The sequence below is a fragment of the Dermacentor variabilis genome, unplaced genomic scaffold (genome assembly GCF_050947875.1).
Source record: "Dermacentor variabilis isolate Ectoservices unplaced genomic scaffold, ASM5094787v1 scaffold_12, whole genome shotgun sequence".
NCBI lineage: Eukaryota > Metazoa > Arthropoda > Arachnida > Ixodida > Ixodidae > Dermacentor > Dermacentor variabilis.
In genome coordinates this window covers 38508874-38530561 of record NW_027460280.1, presented here as the reverse complement: position 1 = coordinate 38530561, position 21688 = coordinate 38508874, and the positions used below count along the sequence as shown (strand labels likewise).

The 21688-nt window shown below is 42.7% G+C and overlaps 1 protein-coding gene across 4 annotated transcripts in view; it reads left to right on the top strand.

The window, feature by feature from the left end:
* Window positions 1–20245, top strand: part of LOC142566150 (DNA polymerase lambda-like) — a 65171-nt gene extending 44926 nt beyond the window's left edge. For 3 of the 4 annotated variants that reach the window (XM_075676976.1, XM_075676977.1, XM_075676975.1), the window contains one exon: window positions 19282–20245. In XM_075676976.1, the coding sequence (XP_075533091.1) occupies window positions 19282–19389 (108 nt within the window). In that variant the 3' untranslated portion in view covers window positions 19390–20245. Of the gene's footprint in view, window positions 1–1654; window positions 1809–19281 lie in introns of all 4 variants that reach the window. The other variant, XR_012824985.1, reaches the window with a different exon arrangement.
* The last annotated feature ends 1443 nt before the right edge of the window (window positions 20246–21688 follow it).

Below are 21688 nucleotides of genomic sequence, written 5' to 3'. Positions count from 1 at the left end.
TGAGCAAGAGTCACACACGATGGTGTGACAGGTGGGATCTAAAGTGGCCAGGGCGATGGCCACTTCTTCAGCCGTCTCGGCAGGGAGGGTAGTGACTCTGGAGGCTTGGTGTAGGACTTTATCGCATGTGGCGACGGCCACAAATCGCGTGCCATGGGAGTATTGGGCTGCATCAACAAATGTGACGCCAGGTACGTGAGCAAGTGCTTTTATGATAGCTCCGGCCCGAGCTTGCCGCTGGGCCCTGTTATATTCAGGGTGCATGTTTCTGGGGATAGGGTCTATGTAGATCCAGCTACGGATGTCGGTCGGGATCGGTTGTTTGGGGCCCTGTTGCTGATGGTAGGTGAAGCCAAGCATGGATAGAATAAAGCGTCCCGTTTCAGTAAGGGTGAGCCGTTCAAGCTGAGAGCGTTGTTGGGCTTCAATGAGTTCGGAAAGGTTGTTGTGAACTCCCAGTTGGTTGAAGAGTTCAGTGCTGGTGCAATGCGGGAGGCCAAGTGCTTGCTTGTAGATCCCTCGTATGAGGGTGTCGAGCTTGTTGTTGTTTTTTTAGTTATCATGCTCTCTTAGAGCAGTAAACAAAGGACACAATGTCACTGCACAAGAAGAAGTGCCAGTGACGTAGAGGACTGTGAGTGTTGGTGTCTCACTGCTGTTTGTATGTAACAGTTTATTCAACCAGAATAAGTGGAAGATATGGATTTATTGTTAGTGACGTCCACACAAGGGGGCGGGGGCCTTCACAAGGGGGCGGGGATGCCTTCAAATTAACAACACATTGAAAATGTTACACAATAGTAAACAGTATGCATATAGAAACAATGAAAAATAAACCATGATATGTTACCTCGGAATATACGTTCTAACTTAATGTACTCTAAATGCAAAAGAAAATTGGGGGAGATGGGCAGTATTTAACGCAAACTGGTAGTATATGCGGACAACCTTACATTAAATTGAGGTTAATAATAAGAAGAGAACCTGATGGTCTGTGGAACTACAGACTATGTATAATATTTGATGGTGCTGTCGGGTGAGTGGCAAAAATATCTTGAGGCGCAAGGTACAGCACCATAATAAAAAACTAGAAATTACAGTTTTGAAGAGCTGCTAAAGGTTTACCTATGCTCGGGAATAACGCAGCTAGGAAACCTGGGTTATAAAAGCAAACTGCGCAATTCAGTATTGACACTCATGCTACATTCTATCCATGTTCAGAAATTTTAAAGCTTTTTTAGGGAGAATTTACCACCCTGTTTAGCCAGATACAAGGGCTTTACAAAATTTATTCGCATGCTCACTGAGTGCTTTACGTTTATCAGTTGTGTGCATTTCTTCTACTTCGAATGGGCACATTGCATATCTTTCGCATGTTTCAATGGGCATTTCTAGGAGTAAAAATTTCCTGCAGAATTTTATCAGATGTACGGCATAATGATCTCGCAGGTATTACCTTTTTCAATTTTATTCCATGCTGATTTTTTTAAGCTCCAAGAACAATCTTCCAATGCATCTTCTCCCGCAACGACTCATAGGTTAGAGTGCAGTGTTGGCTTGTATGATTACCAATAAGCATAATGTGACACCTTTGCCGCTTCCAAACAACATTTCATTATGTGCCCAGTGAATGATGCAAATTTTTATTTGGCAGACTAACAAGAGTGAAGGAAGAGGACATCGTCAAGGGTTGTTGGATTCAACCTCATTCACTGACTAGACAGGATGTACTTAAGTCCTGAAAATGCCCTTTCAATGCCAATTTGTAAGGCTGGCACGGCAAGCACTACTGTGGCAAATGAATACAGGTCTGCACAGCTTGACTTTTCTTTCTCCCACTAGTCCAGTACATTCGAATCCTTGCTTATTCTAGGAACCTTCTCGAAGGCATCGAGTAGGCTGGGTACTTCTTCGACTTTGAGTGAACTGTCGCTAGCTGGATGCAGGCAGTCCTCTTCTCATTCCATAAGGAAGGCCTCAAGTTCATCCTCAGCTCATAAGCTCCTAGAGGGAGATTGTGCTACTGCTATTAATTGTACTTGATCACCTCCTACGATCCCACAAAGCCGCCTCCATGTGGTCACCAGATGCTGTTTCGATCGGCGCCTTTCCTCACTAATCAACATTATGTGGTAAGAAGAATCTAGATAAATAGCTGCACAGAAAAGGTTGCAGCCTAGCAACAGCTTCTCGTGCCTTTTCATGGCAATTACCGTGTTGCTGGCTATCGAGGTGTCCATTTTAGAAACCTCTAGGTGACAGTTAAGCCAGCCCTTTACAGTTAAACAGTGGCTTTCTCAGCGGGAGGCAGTGCAGCCACTGCATTTTCGATGCCCTGCCAGTCTTCTGTAAGAGAGAGCTCACCTTCATGGCTAAAAAAGTCATCGCAGAATTCTCGGAGTTCCAGCAGCCGTTTAAGCATGGCGCTTGTCAACATCCACCGTGTCAGACAGTCCAAATTGGTTTCTTCAATTTTAGCTCGCAAAGGAGGGACATCACTGCTGGTGCCCACATTTTTTTCACTATGTTGCTTGCTGTGATAACAAGGTCCTTCACTGCTGAATATTTCAGAGCATCCTGCACTGTAAATTGCAGTGTGTGAACGGCACACCTCATCCCTTGAAGGAGTGGTCCATAATCCAAAAACATGAAGTCTCCTTCCAACTCATTTCAAGGCCACTTGCTTAAATTTTTATCTGACGTTTCCCACTCTTCATCCTTAGACTGTGGGCACGTGCCACATTCAACCTCATTCAATGACTAGCCAGGATGAGGTTGAAGAGCAACCGCTCTAACCATATTCACTCCATTGTCTGTCGTTACACTGTACACTTGGTCCAGTGCTACTCCATGTTCAGAGAGCACACCAAGAACTTCGTGCTTTAAGTTTTCCACGGTGTACCGCTCAAAAAGTTCTTTCATAGCCAGTGTTTGCAGGCAGATCTTACCATCTTCAATAAATTGTACATTGATGCCAAGGATTGCTCGATCAAGGCCTGTAGCACTGCCCATTTTTAGCAAAACAAGATGATTTTGAAGTGACTGTGATATCAATTTTCTTGCTTTTTTTTTTTTTTTTTTGCTTCTTGAGCCACTCGTAATCAAACACTCTTAGCACTCGCAGTCATTCTTTTCTTAAAGCCCTGCAATATACGGTCAGTTATTTTTTGAAACCTGGAGTCATCAATCATGCAAAATCGTCAGTCATTCATAGTGACCAATTCGATGCAAGCATTCATGATGGCTTCTCCGGTTATGTTTACGCTCACACCCACGCTCACCTTCATTTCCTTGCCCTTCCGTAGTAGGGAAAACCTGCTCACTGCCAGACCCTTGTGAGGATTTGCTACACGACGGCTTCTGCAGGACTAGTGCTTGGTATTCTGAGCTGTGATGCTGCTGCACATGACGTTTAAGGTTAGCAGCATGCTGTCCCAATAGCCTAGTCTGACAGTCTCCATTCTGACATATAGACTGTCCTTTCTTGACATCAAACTGGAAATGCTTGTGGACTGGACGATGAATGAAGTGACCTATCTTCGGAATCAGCAGCACCGGTGGCACACAAAAATAAAATACAGGAATAGTTAGTCGCTGTACGACTACCTTTGTAGAAACACTTGTGCCTAAGACCCCAAATATTATGGGCACAAGCAAAAAAAAAATTGTTTTGCAGGGTCTAAAATAGGCGCGAGGCATGAGCAATCGGTTCCTATTATGGAGCCCCACAGGCAGTGTTAAAATAATGCGTTCTGGCTGTTCTTTCTTTACCTAACAAAAACAAAGATATTCAAGCAGGTGCTTTCATAATGTCTGTAGTTTCATTTCATTTCTTGTTATTGTTAAAGTCTGGGCTGCAACAAGGTGCACTAGCTCACTTAAAAATTGTGACATAGCGCAATAGCATACTACAAAAAGGAGAGTGCAAATGCTTATGAGGACCCTAGGACCCGAATGGAAGTTAGTGGGAAGTGACATTTGAAGAGAACACTACTTGAAGGGAAGAGTGCACAAAAAGCAAAGACTAAAATGCAGAACTAGCTATCTTGCCCGACATCCCTCTCTCGCCCTTCACTCAAAAGCATGCTTTGACAAAGAGTCATCGCTGATTATATTGAGACATTAAGAAACTGGTTCATTCTGTTATACAAAAAAGCCTATTTGAACAATGCACTTCAAATTTCTTGCTGTAAACATGAAAGCAAATGCTGCTTCCCTCAGAAAATATCTAGATGGGGAGTGCGGGAAGAGGGGCTCTGTAAATATTACGAGGTTCGTTTTCAGTGAGAGTAATGAGACAACAATGAAGTTCGATTAACAACAACGTAAATATTAAAATTCAAATGTAGAAGGGAAATAATTACCAAGGAAACCATTTAATTTACTATAATAATTAGTCATTAAAAGCTTCGCGAGGTGTGCATAAAAACGCAATTGAAAACAAGTGATTACAATTACAGAAATCGGTTCTATCGCCCAAGCATAACCCAATAAATCTCCAAAGGAATACAAAAGGTGAGAATGTAATATACAGTGACACGAGTGCATCGATAGTTCGCTCACCTAGACAACACACGAAGAGCAGATGCGGCATCGATGATGGTTCGGGTTCAACGGAGAATTCAGCAGCAGCCCTGAGGAGCGGACTAGCTCAGGTGGCGATTCGGCCTTCTTTTAATGCTATAAAGTACCGACAGAGAGGGCACTCGTGCACACTGGAAAAATAAATGGTTCAATTCACACACAAAACAGCGGGCACATACACAGTTGGTTCACTTCTGCACTGCATGACCACCATGTTTCAGCTGAGAAAAATTAATAGACAACTACTCTTGAGCTTCTGCTCTGATTAGGGTGACTTCACAGCAGAGAAGTGAGACACAGCCAAAAGAAGCGGCATGTGTACCCACACTTCTATATTATAGGGGGTCCTATTGGGAGTGAGAAAAGTTTACAGATACACAAAACAATCTTGAGACTTCAGCCTTAGTTGGGGGCGACTTTGAGATGGGGAAAGCAAAACTAGAGTACACGGCAAGTACACCTTCACTTGTAAATGGTGAGGGGTAACGTTTCCAATGGTGTAACCGTTCGTGCTGTAGTGTAGTACTCCCAGACACCCTTATAGCATGTCGGGGTAGTGATTCCAGTCTCTCAGGCGATGCCCTCAACTTAGCGTGACAAGCTCAGCCGAAACGAAGCTACCAAGTGACAAAGAGGGGTGCTCATATGGTACCCGACATTCACTGATCGCAAGCCAGAGAATGGATCACAGTGAAAAGCTCGCATACAAAAACAAGCTACTTACAGCAAAGAGACGATACAGAGGAATTTCACTGAACTCATAACAACATACACACAATGTTCTCCAAAACAATGCAACGCATGCAATACAACACTTCACAGAGACCACAATACACAGAAAGATCTTGCAACAATAGCGCACTGCTACACGAGAGAGGCAAACATAAACAACATGATTTGCTCACTGCGCACTGTGTCAGTCTGATGTATGGAGGGTTGTGATGTGGCCATACTTAGAACAGGCACGCGCTTTCTGCAGGTCTGTGGCTCCCAACAGCGGCATTGACCAAGGAGTTGAGCAGAAGCATTTTCTCAAAGTCTTAAAGTTAGGACTTCGGCACGGGCTGGTCAACAGCACTAGTTGTCCTTTTATACGGCGCGCCACGTCTGTTCATCACTTCATCCGAAAGCAGTGATGCACATACACATAGCATCCACTGCACAACAGCGTTCTCACTCTCCCGCTGGGGTGCACGTCACTATTGGTCAGGCATGTAAACAAGTTCCAGAAGGTTCGAATCGGTTCTCTCCGACGCGGTGCCACCACCCATGAGAAAAAGTGGAGATGGATCCACTTAGCACTGTTTAAAAGGCTACACGCTCTCCGCGAGCCGCAAGTCGATTTCTCTTCATTGTTCTGAAGGCTTCTACGGTGTGCGCCAGTGTGTTTATTCGAGCCGCATAGGTTTTTTTCATATGTGCACCGAGTTCTTGTGACAAATGGTGACCATAAGAGGCTAATAACTTGATAAAAATCAACTTGTTTATTACGACTTATGATGGTTATATCAGGATGTGCAGAGCGTGGACGGCTGATGCTGCCGCATTATCTCTCGGCAGCGTCTCCCATATAAAACTGCTCTGCTCTAAATCTCCATTCCCTGAACCGGTTCGGAATGATTCCTTCGGTTCATTATGGTTCAGGCTCTGTTCCAAAATGGCAGAAAAAATACGGGTTTGGTTCAGTTCTGGTTCCGGGCAAAAATTTGGGTTCGGTTTCGGTTTGACACCCTGCTTTTCTTTGCTATCAGTGCTTTTTCGCTTCTGGTTTTGAAACATTGTTGAAGTCTGGAACATTGCTTCTAAGCTACCTGCCTTGCAGGAGCTCTCCTGATGACTGTCCATCTTCCAAAGGTGTTGAGTGGTAGGCTTAAGTACCTAGCCAGAAGTTCTCACTTCGGCCCACATATTTTTTCATTATGCATTTGACTATTTGCACACCCTTCTCCATCAGTAGGCGGGACTTGATGCGATCTGCGTGAAGTCGTAGTACTTCCTTGCAAAGACCAAAAACTCATTACAGGAGAATTGTGACCCATTGTCCATGCAAACTTGTACTAGAATGCCATGGCAGGAGAATATATTGTGTCGAGAGGACCAATTGTGGTCCTATCATGTCACGCAGTTGCTCTGCTTCTGGAAAATTTGAGAGGGCATCAAATGCAATGATATACAATTCTCCACCAAAATGAAAGATACCTACACCAACCTGATGCCATGCACATGCTGGAGCAGTATGCATAAGAAACGGCTCTTGCGATTGCTTTAGGTACATATACTGTTTGCATGTGGGGCAGCTCTAAATAAAAGTGGTGATACTTCCGTTAAGCCCTGGCCACAAAACAAGACTTCTGACTCTTCATTGCATTTCCACAAGCCAAAATGGCTGGCAGGAGTCCTTGCGAGGATTTCCCACCGCATGCTCCTTGGCAAGACGACTTTGGTATCCTTAAGCAAGACTCCATTCACCACTGTCAGTTCCAAGGAAAAGGGTTTCAGTTTAACTTGAAATGTTTTGCCTGTTATGTCGACATTATAAGGTTCACATTAATTTGGTTAGCATTGAAGCATTGTAGCGACACACCATATTGTCGCCAGCGAAATGCGTCATGTTGAGGCATGTATGCAGCTGGGCTCCTCTTTCACGCTTCCCTCTGGACACACTGCAACATCTAGCAGCGGTGCCACAAAGTAACATGCAGACAAGATTGAGTATATATGACACGAGTTCAATTCCGCCCAGCACCTGAGAAATCTTAAAGGAATTTTTTTGTCATTGAAGAGTGGCATACACCCAGTGGCACGTAACCAGTGATCCATCATCATCATCATCCTATTTTATGTCCCTGCAGAAAAAATGCCTCTTCCTGCTATCCCCAATTACCCTTGTCCTGCGCCAACCGATTCCAACTAGCACCCACAAATTTCCTAAGTTCGTCGCACCACCTAGTCTTCTGCCATCCTCTACTGTGCTTCCCTTCTCTTGGTAGCCATTCTGTCACCCTAATGGTCCAACGGTTATCTAATCTGCGCATTACATGACCTGCCCACAGCCATTTTTTTTTCTCTTAATGTCAGTTAGAATATCGTCTATACCTATTTGCTCTCTGATCCAAACCGCTCTCTTTCTGTCTCTTAAAGTTATGCCTAGCATTCTTTGTTCCATTGCTCTTTATTTATTTTATTTATTAGATACTGCCAACTGCCTCTTGGCAGTCCAGGCAGGAGCGAGTGAGTACAAAGTCGGCGCTGCAAGTCAAAATAACAAAAACATGAGTTACAAGGAACCATGAAAAAAAAATGCTTAAAGATACAGACTATTGCGTCGGTAAAGGCAGCTTGTACAAAATTACAAAAATAGGAAACTGGTGATTCTAAATCTAACACGCTTCATTGCAAAGATTGCACGGCAGACACAAAGGATTCGACCGAGGACATACAAGCGACTTCTTGCGATAGAGCCTTCCACTCTGCTATAGTTCGAGGGGAAAATGAGAAGCAATAAGCAGTAGTTTTAGTCTGTGGCATCACAATCGTTTTGCTGTGCTTGTGTCTGGTTTCTCTTGTTTTATTAAAATTGATGTAGATGTTGGGATCCATTTGTGTTTGTTTATTAACAATATTATACAAAGTTTGTAAGCGATGCAGTCTGCGCCAAAATTCTTGCGATGGGAGGCCTGACCATGTTCTGAGATCAGTGATCGAGGCTCGTCTACTATAAATTTTATAGTAGACGAGATATTTTTTTCTTTTGCACTCTTTCAATGTTGTTGACACCAGTCTTTGTGTGGGGATCCCACACAGCATTGGCATATTGAAGCAGTGGTCTAATGAGTGTCGTGTAGGCAGCGAGTTTAGTCCTACTAGTGCAATGTTTGAGCCGGTGTTTAATTAGCCATAGCTTCCTTAGCGACGCCGAAACGACGTATTGGACATGAGCGCTCCAGGTTAGTTTTGAGTCAGTGACTACACCCAGATACTTAAATTTGTCAACCGTCTTAATTGCTACATTATTGATTTTATATGTACAAATTGATGGTGCTTTCTTTCTTGTAATCATCATTTGAGTACATTTTGAGGCATTTAAGTTGATACGCCAGGACTGACACCAATTATCGATTGCATTAAGGTAATCCTGTATAGTAGTCTAATCATGGAGTGATTGAATGTTGTAGTACACAATGCCGGCATCGTACCGAAAGAACCGGCATCGTACCGGGGAATCAAAGGACAAATCATTCAGATAAATAAAAAAGAAAAGAGATCCAAATGCTGAACCTTGCGGTACACCAGAAAGTACGGGAGCAGGTGAAGAAATCGAGTTTGTTATATGGACATATTGTGTTTGATTAGTTAAATAAGAGTCAAGCCAGCGAAGAATTTGTTCATTTTTCAGCGCACATTGTAGCTTCAGTTTTAGTCTTTTGTGGCAAACACAGTCAAATTGCTTTCTGAAAATAAAAAAAAAACATCTATCTGCCCGCCGCGGTCCAACGCTGCCATGACTTCATTGGTAATATGTAGAAGCCGAGTAATTGTAGATAGGTCACACCGAAATCCATGCTGTTTTTCCGAGAAAAAACTATTGGTTTCCAGAAAGCTGCTCAAGTGCTTAAAAACGAAGTGCTCCATCACCTTACTAGTGGTGCAGAGAAGCGAGACGGGTCTGTAATTCGTAATACTGAGTTTATCTCCGGACTTATGAATGGGAATTATCTTTGCTGCTTTCCAATCGTTAGGAAGGACACCTTGCTTTAGACTTTCGTTAAATATTATAAACAGATACTTTGCGCACCACTCCACGTACCTATAAAGAAAATTATTTGGTATGTCATCAGGACCAGCAGATTTCTTTATGTCTGTGTTTAATAGGGACGAAAGAATACCTTCTTAGGAAACAAAAAGGTTCGTAAGTTTGCAGCCAGAACCTGAAAATTCTAGACTATCGTCTTCAGTACCACGTAGAAATATTGAAGCAATGTACTCGTTGAACGCTTCCGCAATATTCTGGTTATCACTGGTCTCGGTATCATTCAATCTAATTTACGTGACCGGGTCCTTTTTCTCGGTTATGTGCATCCAAAACTTTCTTGGGGCGTTAAATAAAAAATTATGTGGCTTAACATTGAAAAAAATGATACTTTGAGTCTTAAATTTTTTTCCTAAGTTCGGTACGCATTGACGGTAGCACAGAACGATCGACACAACTATTGGAGCGTGACAGGCGTTTTAAGCGGCGCTTTAGCTTCAGTATGTAATGAGTGATCCAAGAGTTATTGCGGGCCATTCTCTTGCATTTTGTTGGAATGTACCTGTGCATACATTCCTGCACTGTGTCCTTAAAATGCAACCATAAATCATTGACACTAATTACACCTTGAATTGATTTTTGAAGAAAAGTGTCGAACTCTTGTTCTAAGTAGTCGAGTACATTTTCATCAGCTGCTCTCCCAAAATCCAAGACTTCTTTGTATGGACAATGGATAATTTTTTGCTGTAGATTGTTTTTAAGCAGGATCGCTTCATGATCTGATATGCCTGGTAAAACTTCTACAGTAAATCCTGTTTCACTGACTGCTTCAGAGATAAGAACAAGGTCGAAGATAGTTCTTGAGCTTGAAGTAACACGTGTAGGTGTTCCTACTAGTTTTAGATTAAAAGTTAAAATTAAATTAATTAGTTAAGATTAAAAGTCCCAGTTTATCATGGGTAGATTAAAGTCACCGCATAAGATAATATGAGTATAGTGTTTACTGTGGGCGTAAAGAAAATCATGCAACGATTTCAAAATTGAGATATCTGCATTCAGAGGCCTGTATACTACACCAATAAGAACCTTCCATTTGAAAGACGGCACTAGAATCTAAACCATTTCAGCAGAAGTATTGTGTGGAATGGATGTGAATGGGATGCCCTTTTTTATTATGGTCGGGACACCACCCCCTCTCGAGCCACGGTCGTGGTGAATTATGTTGTACGAGCCGGGTATTATGTCAGAATCGGGGATAGCATCATGAAGCCATGTTTCCGTCAGAAGCGTGATGTCGGGATTGTAACTAAGAAGTAGGCTTTCAAGGTCATCAGACTTGTTCACAACGCTCCGGGCGTTAACATTTAAAACAGTTAGCGGACTGAAGATGTGGGGTAACTCTAACAAATAAGATTTAGTTTTACTTTCGTGCTGTTTTTGACTGGAATTAGACCGGGTATGTCACTTTGCTGCTGAGGGAACTGCCCCGTCCAATGCCTCGTCCTATCTGAACATATTGCCATTGATTCTAACCTTGTCGAAGGATAGAAATACCTTGTCGCCTCTGTCTCAGTTTTGCTTTGTCCAGGTCCAAAGCTTTTTTCTTATTGATTGGATTCTAGGAGAGAAGTCCTCTGAAATGCTTGCGTGGTCCTTAACTTGTTCGTAAGCTTCTTTGTCAGTCTCCAAGTCTCTGCCCCATATGATAGCACCAGTAAAATGCACTGATTGTATGCCTTCCTTTTCAATGATAATGGTAAGCTTCCAGTCGGGAACCTACGATGTCTGCCGTATGTGATCCAACCCATTTTTATTCTTTTGTTAATTTCCTTCTTATGATCAGGGTTCCCTGTGATTAATTGACGTAGGTAAATGTACTCTTTCACAGACTCTTAACAGCTGACTGGCGATCCTGAACTCTTGTTCCTTTGCTCGGTTATTCATCATTATCTTTGTCTTCTGCAAATTAATCTTTAACCCCATTCTTACACTCTCCCTGTTAAGGTCCTCAATCATTTGTTGTAACTCGTCTGCAGTGTTGCTGAATAAAACAATGTCACCGGCAAACCGAAGGTTGCTGAAGTATTCGTCGTCGATCCTTAGTCCTAAGCCTTCCCAGTTTAACAGCTTGAACACTTCTTCCAAGCACGCAGTGAATAGCATTAGAGAGATTGTGTTTCCTTGTCTGACCCCTTTCTTTATAGCTATCTTCCTGCTTTTCTTGTGTGGAATTTAGGTGGCTGTGGAATCTCTGTAGATATTTTCCAAAGTATTTACGTAAGCGGTCTGTACTCCTTGATCTATGAAAGTGATATAAAGAGGCTGATTGTACTCTGCGGATTTCTCAGTTACCTGATTGATGACATGGATATGATCCATTGTACAGTATCTCTTCCTGAAATCTGCCTGTTCCCCTTGGTTGACTAAAGTCCAGTGTTGCCATTATTCTATTGGAGATTATCTTGATGAATATTTTATGTAGCACTGGGAGTAAGCTAATGGGTCTATAATTTTTCAATTCTTTAACCTCTCCCTTTATGTGGATTAGTATATTTGCATTCTTCCAGTTTTCTGGGACCCTTGCAGCCGATAGACACTTCGTACAGAGAGCCGCCAGTTTTTCAAGCATTATGTCTCCTCCATCTTTGATTAAATCGACTGTTATTCCATCTTCTGCTGCTTTTCCCTGTTTCGTGTCTTGCAAGGGCCTTCTGACCTCATCTCTAGTTATAGGAGGAGTTTCTGTATCCTGTTCATTATTATTTCGAATGGAGTTCTCCTGAGTCCTCTGGGTACTGTACAGGTCAGTATAGAATTCTTCCACTGCTTTTACTATATCTCAGAGATTGCTGATGATATTACCCTGCTTATCTTTCAGTGAATACATCTTGGTTTGTGCTATGCCAAGTTTCCTTATCACTGATTTCAGGCTGCGTCCATTTTTTATGGCTTCTTCAGTCTTTCTCATGTTATAATTTTGAATATCACTTATTTTTGCCTTGTTGATCAGTTTTGACAGTTCCGCAAATTCTATCTTATCTCTTGAGTTGGACACTTTCATTCTTTGTCGTTTCTTTATTAGGTTATTTGTTACTTGGGAGAGCTTGCCTACTGGTTGCCTTGGTGCCTTGCCTCCCACTTCAGTTGCTGCCTCTGAAGCCAGCCTCATTACGGTTTCATTCATTACCTCTATGTCATCATCATCATCTCTCTGTTCTAAGGCTGCATATTTGTTTGCAAGTACCAGCCTAAATTTGTCTGCTTTTACCCTTACTGCCTCTAAGTTGACCTGTTTCTACTTGACCAATTTTACTCTTTCTCTGTTCAAATTGAGGTGAATCCTAGCCCTCACTAACCTATGATCACTGCACTTTACCCTACCTATCACTTCTACATCCTGCGCTATGCTGGGATTGGCAGAAAGTATGAAACCAATTTCATTTCTTGTATCAGCATTAGGGCTTTTCCAGGTCTACTTTTTGTTGCTACGCTTCCTGAAAAAGGTGTTTATTATTCTCAGCTTATTCCTTTCTGTGAATTCTACCAGCATCTTTCTAGCATTTCTAGAATCAACGCCGTAGTTGCCAATTGCTTGTTCACCCGTCCGCTTTTTCCCCACTTTTGCGTAGAAGTCACCCATTACTACTGTATACCGAGTGTGCACTTTTTTCATCGCTAATTCAACATCTTCATAAAACTGATCTACTTCCTCATCATCGTGACATGTTGGAGTGTAGGCTTGTACTACCTTTAATCTATACCTCTTATTAAGTTTGGTTATGACTACTGCTACCCTCTCATTAATGCTGTAGAATTCATCAATGTTGCCTGCTATGTCCTTATGGATTAGGAATCCTACGCCGTATTGCTTCTTATCAGGACAGAGGACCAGAGGACATGGCCATTACTCAGCAATGTATCATCATCATCATCAGCCTGGCTATGCCCACTGCAGTGCAAAGGCCTCTCCCATACTTCTCCAACTACCCCGGTCAAGTGATAATTGTGGCCATGTTGTCCCTGCAAACTTCTTAATCTCATCCGCCCACCTAACTTTCTGCGGCCCCCTGCTACGCTTCCCTTCTCTTGGAATCCAGTCCATAACCCTTGATGACCATTGGTTATCTTCCCTCCTCATTACGTGCCCTGCCCATGCCCATTTCTTTTTCTTGATTTCAACTAAGGTTTCATTAACTCGCGTTTGTTCCCTCACCTAATCCGCTCTCTTCTTATCCCCTTAACGTTACACCCATCATTCTGCTTTCCATAGCTCGTTGCATCGTCCTCAATTTATTAAGTAGAACCCTTTTCATAAGCCTCCAGGTTTCTGCCCTGTAAGTGAGTACTGGTAAGACACAGCTGTTATGCACTTTTCCCTTGAGGGATAATGGCAACCGGGCAGCATATGGATAATGGCAGCAATGTATAAGCCTCACCAGTTCTTCTAATCTAAGGCCGATAATATCCCAAGCAACATCTAATAGTTCCTCAAAGAGTCCTGCTAAGCTAGCCTTACTCGATAGAGTTCGACTGTTAAAGGTTTACAGGGTCAGTTTCCATTGGCGGCCAGTGACCCAAGTTGGTGTGAAATGGTTTCATTGATGAGCAGCATGTATACCCAGTGTGTCATACTCAGTGACCTAAGTTGGTATCGTGGAGGTTCATTGAAGAGCATCCATACTCATTGGCACATACCCAGTAATCCAAGTTCGAATGAAATAGGTTGCTTAAGGAGTGGCACATGCCCAATGTCACATACTCAGTCACCCAAGTTGGTTTGACAGTTGGTTTCAAACCCAACCCGGTTCCCTCAGCACAGCAGCATGATGCTCTACCCATTAGACCATTGACTAACCAGCTACCCAAGTTGGCAGGAAAACGGTTAGAGACATGGATGCCATGCTGGTAGTAACTGCTTTCAGATAGTCATCACAAACCACTTGGCTAATTTGTTGTATGTTGCTTTGGTGACGATGCAGCCCATTAGCTATAAACACGAACGTCAACATCTCCCATATTCCCAGCATTCTCGGCTTCCGTACTAAGTAGGAGACGACTATGACAGCATATCTGCTAGGACAAAATTCTTTGTGGGAATGAACTTCTAGGAATAGTTGCATTTCGTGAGCTATAGGAAAAATATTTGCGAGTGAGATGGCATGCCACAAATCCCTTTTGATAGCATCAAAAGGAGTGGCTTGTGATCAGTTTCCATGACAAACTTTTACCCATACACTTCTCACATCCGGAACAAGAAAAAATTGCAGTTGATTGTATGCGCTACATTTATATACTCGACCATAGTGCACTGCGCATGTTCAATGGTTTGACGTAATAGCTCTGCGAAAATCCGCAAGGTGGAGAGAAGTAATTAATAAAGGGAAAATCAGACATCCACCCATTCATAGCAATTGCTACAAAGTAAACCCATAAGGGTTCCTCAGAAGAAAAGCCTCTCAGTTGAAGAAAAATTCGTCCTGATCCGAGCTGCTGTCCCGGACCAGGACGAATTTTCTTCAAATGCGATTCTTTCGAGGAACCCATATGGGTTTGCTTTGTAGCAATTGCTAAGAACGGGTGAATGTCTGATTTTCCCTTTATTAAGCATGTTCAATGCCTTGAAAATTATAGGCGATGAACTTGTTCTCGGTACAATTAAAAGAAAACAGCATAAGGTTACGAGGCTTCAGTATCTCTTAGCCCAGGCTTACTTGCTTTCTGGTCTTTGCACCTCACTTTACTTTGATCCAAAAGTCATTTTAGTTCACTCTTGCATTTTATGCCTCACTGTGGACAAAATATTGCATTACTTTTCACAAGGCTGGAGCTTCAGTTCATAGGCATGGCAGCCTCATTCCATTAGAGGCTAAGTTCAAAAACTCCTCTGCATCAAATAAAGTGCACATAAGAAACCACCAGTGGTACTGATTAAAGTATAAACCCTATACAAGCGATCTTGTGCGTAATGATGACAAGCGACGCAACGGAGATGGCCGTCGCGTCCGTTCATCGCCTACAAATCTAACCCCATGCGAGCAACGACTTTGAGCGACATCTCCCTGGTGTTGCCGGTATGAAGGCAGCAAATACATGCTGAAACTGGCGTGATGCATGCTGTAATAATTTAAGTTGATTTGTTTTGCTGTACAGAGCAGCATAAAGTATTTAGCAGTATAAAGTAGGCTTTTTTATCCTTGTGCCTGTAAAAATTCAGTTTTCTTGTTTCGTGTGACAACTGGTAGTATACCTGTTGTACATCCTGTTACAGCTTTATGCTATTGGCTACTATGACTAGTCACTCATAGCATTTCCAGGCAACGAGTGATGAATTCTAGGTTTTCAAAACCAAGCAATTGAGCGACAAGAACGAGCGCTCTGTTCACGCAATTGCCCATTTCACCGCTTGAAGCTGTCGACGCAAAATCTCTCTCGTGGGGTTTGGGCTTAATCATGGGCTGTAAGCTGTGACACATGTCCATTAAACTGCACATATCAATGAACAAGCAATATGGGAGAACAGGGGAAGGGGATGCCTCTTTCTGGTGCCAATATTTTAAGAAGAGAACTCGCCTTCCTCAAAAGCTATACCTTGTGGGAACTGCTGCCCTGATTCATGCTAGAGGACAGACACAGTGACATTGTGGCTAACGGGAGCAGCAGAGGAAGACAAGGCATGCTCCAGCCATGGCTAGGTATCTGCTAGTCAGGACTTCAGGGCCGCACCTTCTCCATATTGGTGCCTAATGTAGGGCCCCAGCTTTGTCCATGGATGGACTTGGGGAGGCCATGGCATCTGTTCCACAGCAGGTAGCGTCGGTGAGCAGTGTTCCTGCTAGACCTGGGACATCAAGTTCCACGATCTCAAGAGCTAGTTGTCAAGGTATCACTGCCATCATAGACACATACTAATGGCACAGCCAATGGCATAGCCCCGCCTCATAACTCCGAGGAGCCACTGCTCTTGAAATAAAACGCTTGCCGGGAGAAGCTTCATCTTAATTCTGGCTTGGCAACGGCTTGGTGATAGCTTGTATACGGAACTTCTACCCCAAGGCGGCTGGCTAGTCTCCTAGTGGTGATAGGGATGTAGGTAAGCAGCTGCATGTACCAGCTAACTGCTGTGGGCACTTTTCAGTAGTACGAGGTCTGGGAAGGAACCTAAGTGTATGTCTAAGAAGCGAACAGAGTTTGGGCCCTAAGACTCTTGGATGGCCTTGGTGGCTCGAATTCTCTATTGCTTGGTCTGCCACATTTACATTCAAGGTTCCAGAAGCCCACATTTCTTTTTTCTTTTTTTTTTTTTCACTGGTGGGGTACCGTGCCATTGCTTCAGGTCATCACAAGCCAGTAATACCGCCTCCACTGAGAGAGAGGCAGTGTGGGAACTGCTACTGTGATCTGCGCTAGAGGACAGATGAGATCGTGGCTAGTGGAAGTAGTAGAGGAACATAAGGAATGCTCCCGCCATGGCTGGGGAATGGTGCCAGGACTTCGGGGCTGTGCTTTCTCTACAACCTTGATAGAAGGGCAGGCTTGGAGAGTGCAGATGGTACCGGTAAAAGGGACAAGTAGGAATGTTTGCTGTAGAGGCAATTATTGTATCTTTATGAAGAGACGATTAAGGTAAAATGTAGCTCTGCAAGCAAGGGTCCTTGCCCATTTGGCTTCATTGAAACAGGAGAGAGAACTGTGGCAGGAAGAAAATGCACATGTAGTGGAGGCCAGTTATTATTTCAACAAGTTAGGTTGTTGAAGCAAGAAGTAAAAAAATATGCAGACAGATCTGGTGGAATGAAAAGGAAGGTCAGACTCAAGAAAAGGTAGCAGAGGGAGAAAAAAATTATGGGGTTTTACGTGCCAAAGCTATGGTCTTATTATAAGGCACACCGTAGCGGAAGACTCCAGAAAATTTAGACGACCTGGGGTTCTTTAACATGCAGGCAGAGGGAAAGTGTAATGCAGTAAGAATATATCTCACACACAATACATTATAGTCAGTGGGCACGAAGTAGAAGGCTGCAGTCCTTACAATATGCTAGTAACAAGAATACATAAGGCAATCATTGAAGTTCAAAGGCTTTCATCTGGCCAAAACAATGTTACCCAGATTTGCGACTTCTACGGCATCTCAGTCTCAATTTTATATATATATATATATATATATACACACTTACATATTTTGCCATTTTAGTCCTCATTCTTTCCCTAGGGCTCAAGTCTTCTATGAATTATGTTCTTCTTTTATATTTTTTCTTTATCCATCACCAAGTTTTTTATTACACAATATTTGATGGTTTCCCTCTCTCTTTATTTCATCCATCTTTGTCCTCTCATCAACCTTACCTCCTTTTCTTGGTGCAAGGCTTTTCTTTCCCTTCCTGCAGTTTGTTGGAACAATTGTCCTCCTGCATAAAAACATTATGGGGTTTTTGCGGGCCAAAACCATGATCTGATTATAAAATACACTGTAGTAGGACTCTCTGGTTAACTTTATTACCTGGGGTTCTTTAAAATGCACATAAGTCTAAGCACACAAGCGTTTTTGCATTCCACCACCATCATAATGCTGCCAACACAGCACGGATTGAACCCATGACCTCGAGCTAAGCAGCACAGCTCCCTAGCCACATAGCTACTGCAGCAGGTTCCCTCTTGCTTCCATAGCTTAACTTTTCAAAATAGTAAACTGCCTGTGCATTTTTGTAACTGTACAAATAGATTGTGTTTAATATACTCAAGTATGTCAAACAACAGAAAATAATTGTATGCTTTCTTGCATCTCTCCAAAAAGAAAATTCAGGGATGACCTCCGATGCTTACTTGTGCTACACACATAGCATGTATAAGTGAATTCCTCACACCTTATATATCATACTTTATGTGGTGGTCATGGTACACGGGCAAGCGGGTGGTGATTTGTTGTTGCTGTTGTTTGTGTTTTCGTTTTTATACCAGTGCTTTTGGTGGCGTTATCAGGTTGTGAGTCCTGTTTTTGTAAGAGGGCTTTTGCATCCCATGACTTGCATATCCTAATAAAACTAAACGAGCAGAAAAAGAAATCCAGACAAGATAGGCAGTAGTGTTAATTTGTCCATGTGTGTGTCTTTGCTCATGTTTCTTTTGTGCTCTTTTAATTTCTCTATGATTAAGAACCAACTCACCCAACAAACACGTCTTGTCAGGCTTGTGTACACTTTTGGAGCAGTAAAACATCAATTGAAGTCTAGCTTTAAGTTTTTTGTGTTTGAGAATTCATTGACTGATTCAGCCCTCCTGATTGGCTTCTTTCTACCACATAATTATGTGATGGCCAAAAATATGTTGTGCCGCTTGGAATGGATGGGATAAAAAGTGACAAATTTCATGTTCAGTTTGCTTGTTTAAGAGCTCTTTACATGACACAACTTGCGTGTTAATTAAAAGGGACGTAATACATAAGCACATAAACTGAGTAATTATATAACAAGTATTTACGTGGTGTGTGTGAGAAATGATGTGACTGCTGTCTCTTTAAATTAATTGTGTTTCTTAACTTATGCAGTGAGGTAAGTAGTACAGTTACCTCCACAGTGTTTGCTACATCCAACTGGAAAAAAAAAAGAAAGCTTGTTCTCTGGTGATCTAAATTTAACTGATCATGTCCTTGTGAGCGAGCAAGACTGCAGTAAGGTGGTATATTGTGGCTGCATATTCTACTACTTGCATCGATTAGCACAGGACACAATCAGCTGTAAAGGTAACTAGATGCATGCTCATTGAAATTTCAACTTTCTCATGTGTGTGCTATTATGCAGTTTGTAAGAATGACACATATTTATGTCTTTTACATTTTGGTTGGTTTTTATAGTATTTACATGTACTTCTATGCAGATTGGAACTAGATAAATTAAAGGATGCATGCAGAATTATCTGAGAGGATTTAAATTATTACAAATGTCTTTTTTCAGGGGGAAGAAAAGATAAGTCGTGGAAAACGGCTTCCCACGCCAACAGAGGAATCTATTTTTGAACACCTTGGGCTTGAATACCGACCTCCTGAAGAGCGAGACCACTAGCTATATAGATTTTATAGAGTCTATGTCTTTAAAATTTATTATTTATTCACTTGCAAATTTATATTCTTAGAAGTGGATTTCTGAAAGAATGTGTGATTTGTTTATCAATGAGCCTTTATAAAATACAGAAGATTTATATATTATGTATTGAGAGAGCACGCAAGTATATGCGTCTGTCAGTAGATGTTAAAGTTCAGTCGGAGAGCTATTATTTGCAAGAAAACACTTGAATGAACACATTTGTGCTATTGCATCACAATTAATGCCGTGATAGCATGTAAAAAGCCAAATGAATGTGAAAAGATGCATGATCTCAGCATGGTGAGAAAAGATTTACTGGGTGTTGCAGTAATTCCTATTCACTTGTATTGAATGGCTCTTGTGTGTATGCGTGCATGTGAGTGAGTTAGCAAATGAGTGTGTGCGTGCTTGAATGCATGGCAGCATGGTACACATTCATGTGCACCAGACTGCTCCACATGAGTGGGTATTCTGTAGGTCGACATGTCAATTTTGTCTGCAGCTGAAGTTCGGATTGGCGAGGCCGATCGGCTGGGCATGCGAAGGAGACAGGCGCCCCCACCCAATCAGCACATCAGAAGCCGACAAAATGGACTTGTCCACTAGGTAAAAACTTACAGAATACACCCCCAGAAGTGTGAACAGTTATTTTTATCCTCTCTTAATTAGAAATGTTTCTCCTCTGTTCACTGCTGTACATCAAGAAGTCATCAAGGAACACAGAATTTCATTCCAATTTCAGAAGTTGACCTAATAACATGAAAGGCTTGTTGTATGCGTGTTAATTGTTGTGTGCATCTTGTTGTCGGTCTCATTAAATCATGATGGGCTTGCACTGGCTCTTTGATGTCCATGCTGCTACTGCAGAGGTTGTTTCAACTATCAAGTGGAAGCACATATGTGGTCACTGACTAGTCACAGGAGTATGGTGGAGGCACATATGGTGGTGAGGCAGGTTCCAGCAGTAGGCAAGGCAAGATCTGCGTGCAGCAACCTAACACACTCACACACGCGCCATATGTTAGACACAACAGCAGTATATTAACTGCTTGGCTGCTACCACCATCTCTGAGGCATCTGCCAAAACAAAAGTTGGTATCACTAAAATTTGCCAGGCTAGACAATGCCAATTGTGGGAATCCTGCAACTGAAGAATGGTCATTCAGTACATGTGCGTTGTTGCGTACTCCAGGGTAGCGTACCATACTGCTGCCGAGAAGTAGCGGCGCCTGCCTAACGAAACTCGACCGACATCACTTATTGGGTAGCGTGGCGTTGTCGGCGGGCTGCAGGCATCCGGTAGATCATGGCGACCAAGCAGGGGCGAGACGATTTGCTAGTGCGAAACTTGCACGGTTTATTCAAAGTAGTTGAAAGAAAATAAGAAAAGCATGAAGTATGAAGTCTCAAGTAAGTATTTCAAAGTACATTTCGGAGCCCCTTAAATAGCTCTCTACAAGTGTGGGCGGGATCTTGCTTCCATTGATGACACGTGACAGGCACGGAGAGAGGGCCCCTCCTCCAGCAATACCAAGCACGGGAAGGAGAGGTCGATCCTCTCATCGACGAATCCGGTCGGGTGAATGACCCCTCCGGTGCACGTGGGCTCCGGTTCAGAGAAGATCGGGTGAATGACCCCTCCGGTGCACGTGGGCTTCGGTTCAGGGAAGGTCGGGTGAATGACCCCTCCGGTGCACGTGGGCTTCGGTTCAGGGAAGGTCGGGTGAATGACCCCTCCGGTGCACGTGGGCTCCGGTTCAGGGAAGGTCGGGTGAATGACCTGTCGCCACGTGGTGTCAGACGCCAACCCTAACAGCGTTGAAAGCAATACACCAAAACACTAAATTTATGCCTTCTGCAAAAGTCCTGCAAAAGGCTGGCTGTTTATAGGTCTTGCATAATTTTTTAGATGAACTAGCACTAATGAAACATACATCTATGTCAGACATGGACACAAGCACTACTATTGACTGTTTATTAGCGATTAGGCTAGGTGTTGTAATGCCCAAACACAGTTATACATCAAAGAAAATTCCAACAGATTGCTGACGTCTATTTCTGGCACGTAGAAAAAAACTAGGAAGTTTTTTTTAGACAAGTATTATGTTAATTAATTCGTAATTGGTTTCTTAAACTATCCGCAAACTATAGTAGGTGTATGAGCTTGAGATGTTATAGCTTAATTTGAACGTATCAGAAAACGTAAGTTTTTCTTTCTTGGAGACTGTTCGAAATACCGAACCTCTAGATTCAAAGGTCGACTATTATTGCGAGGGCC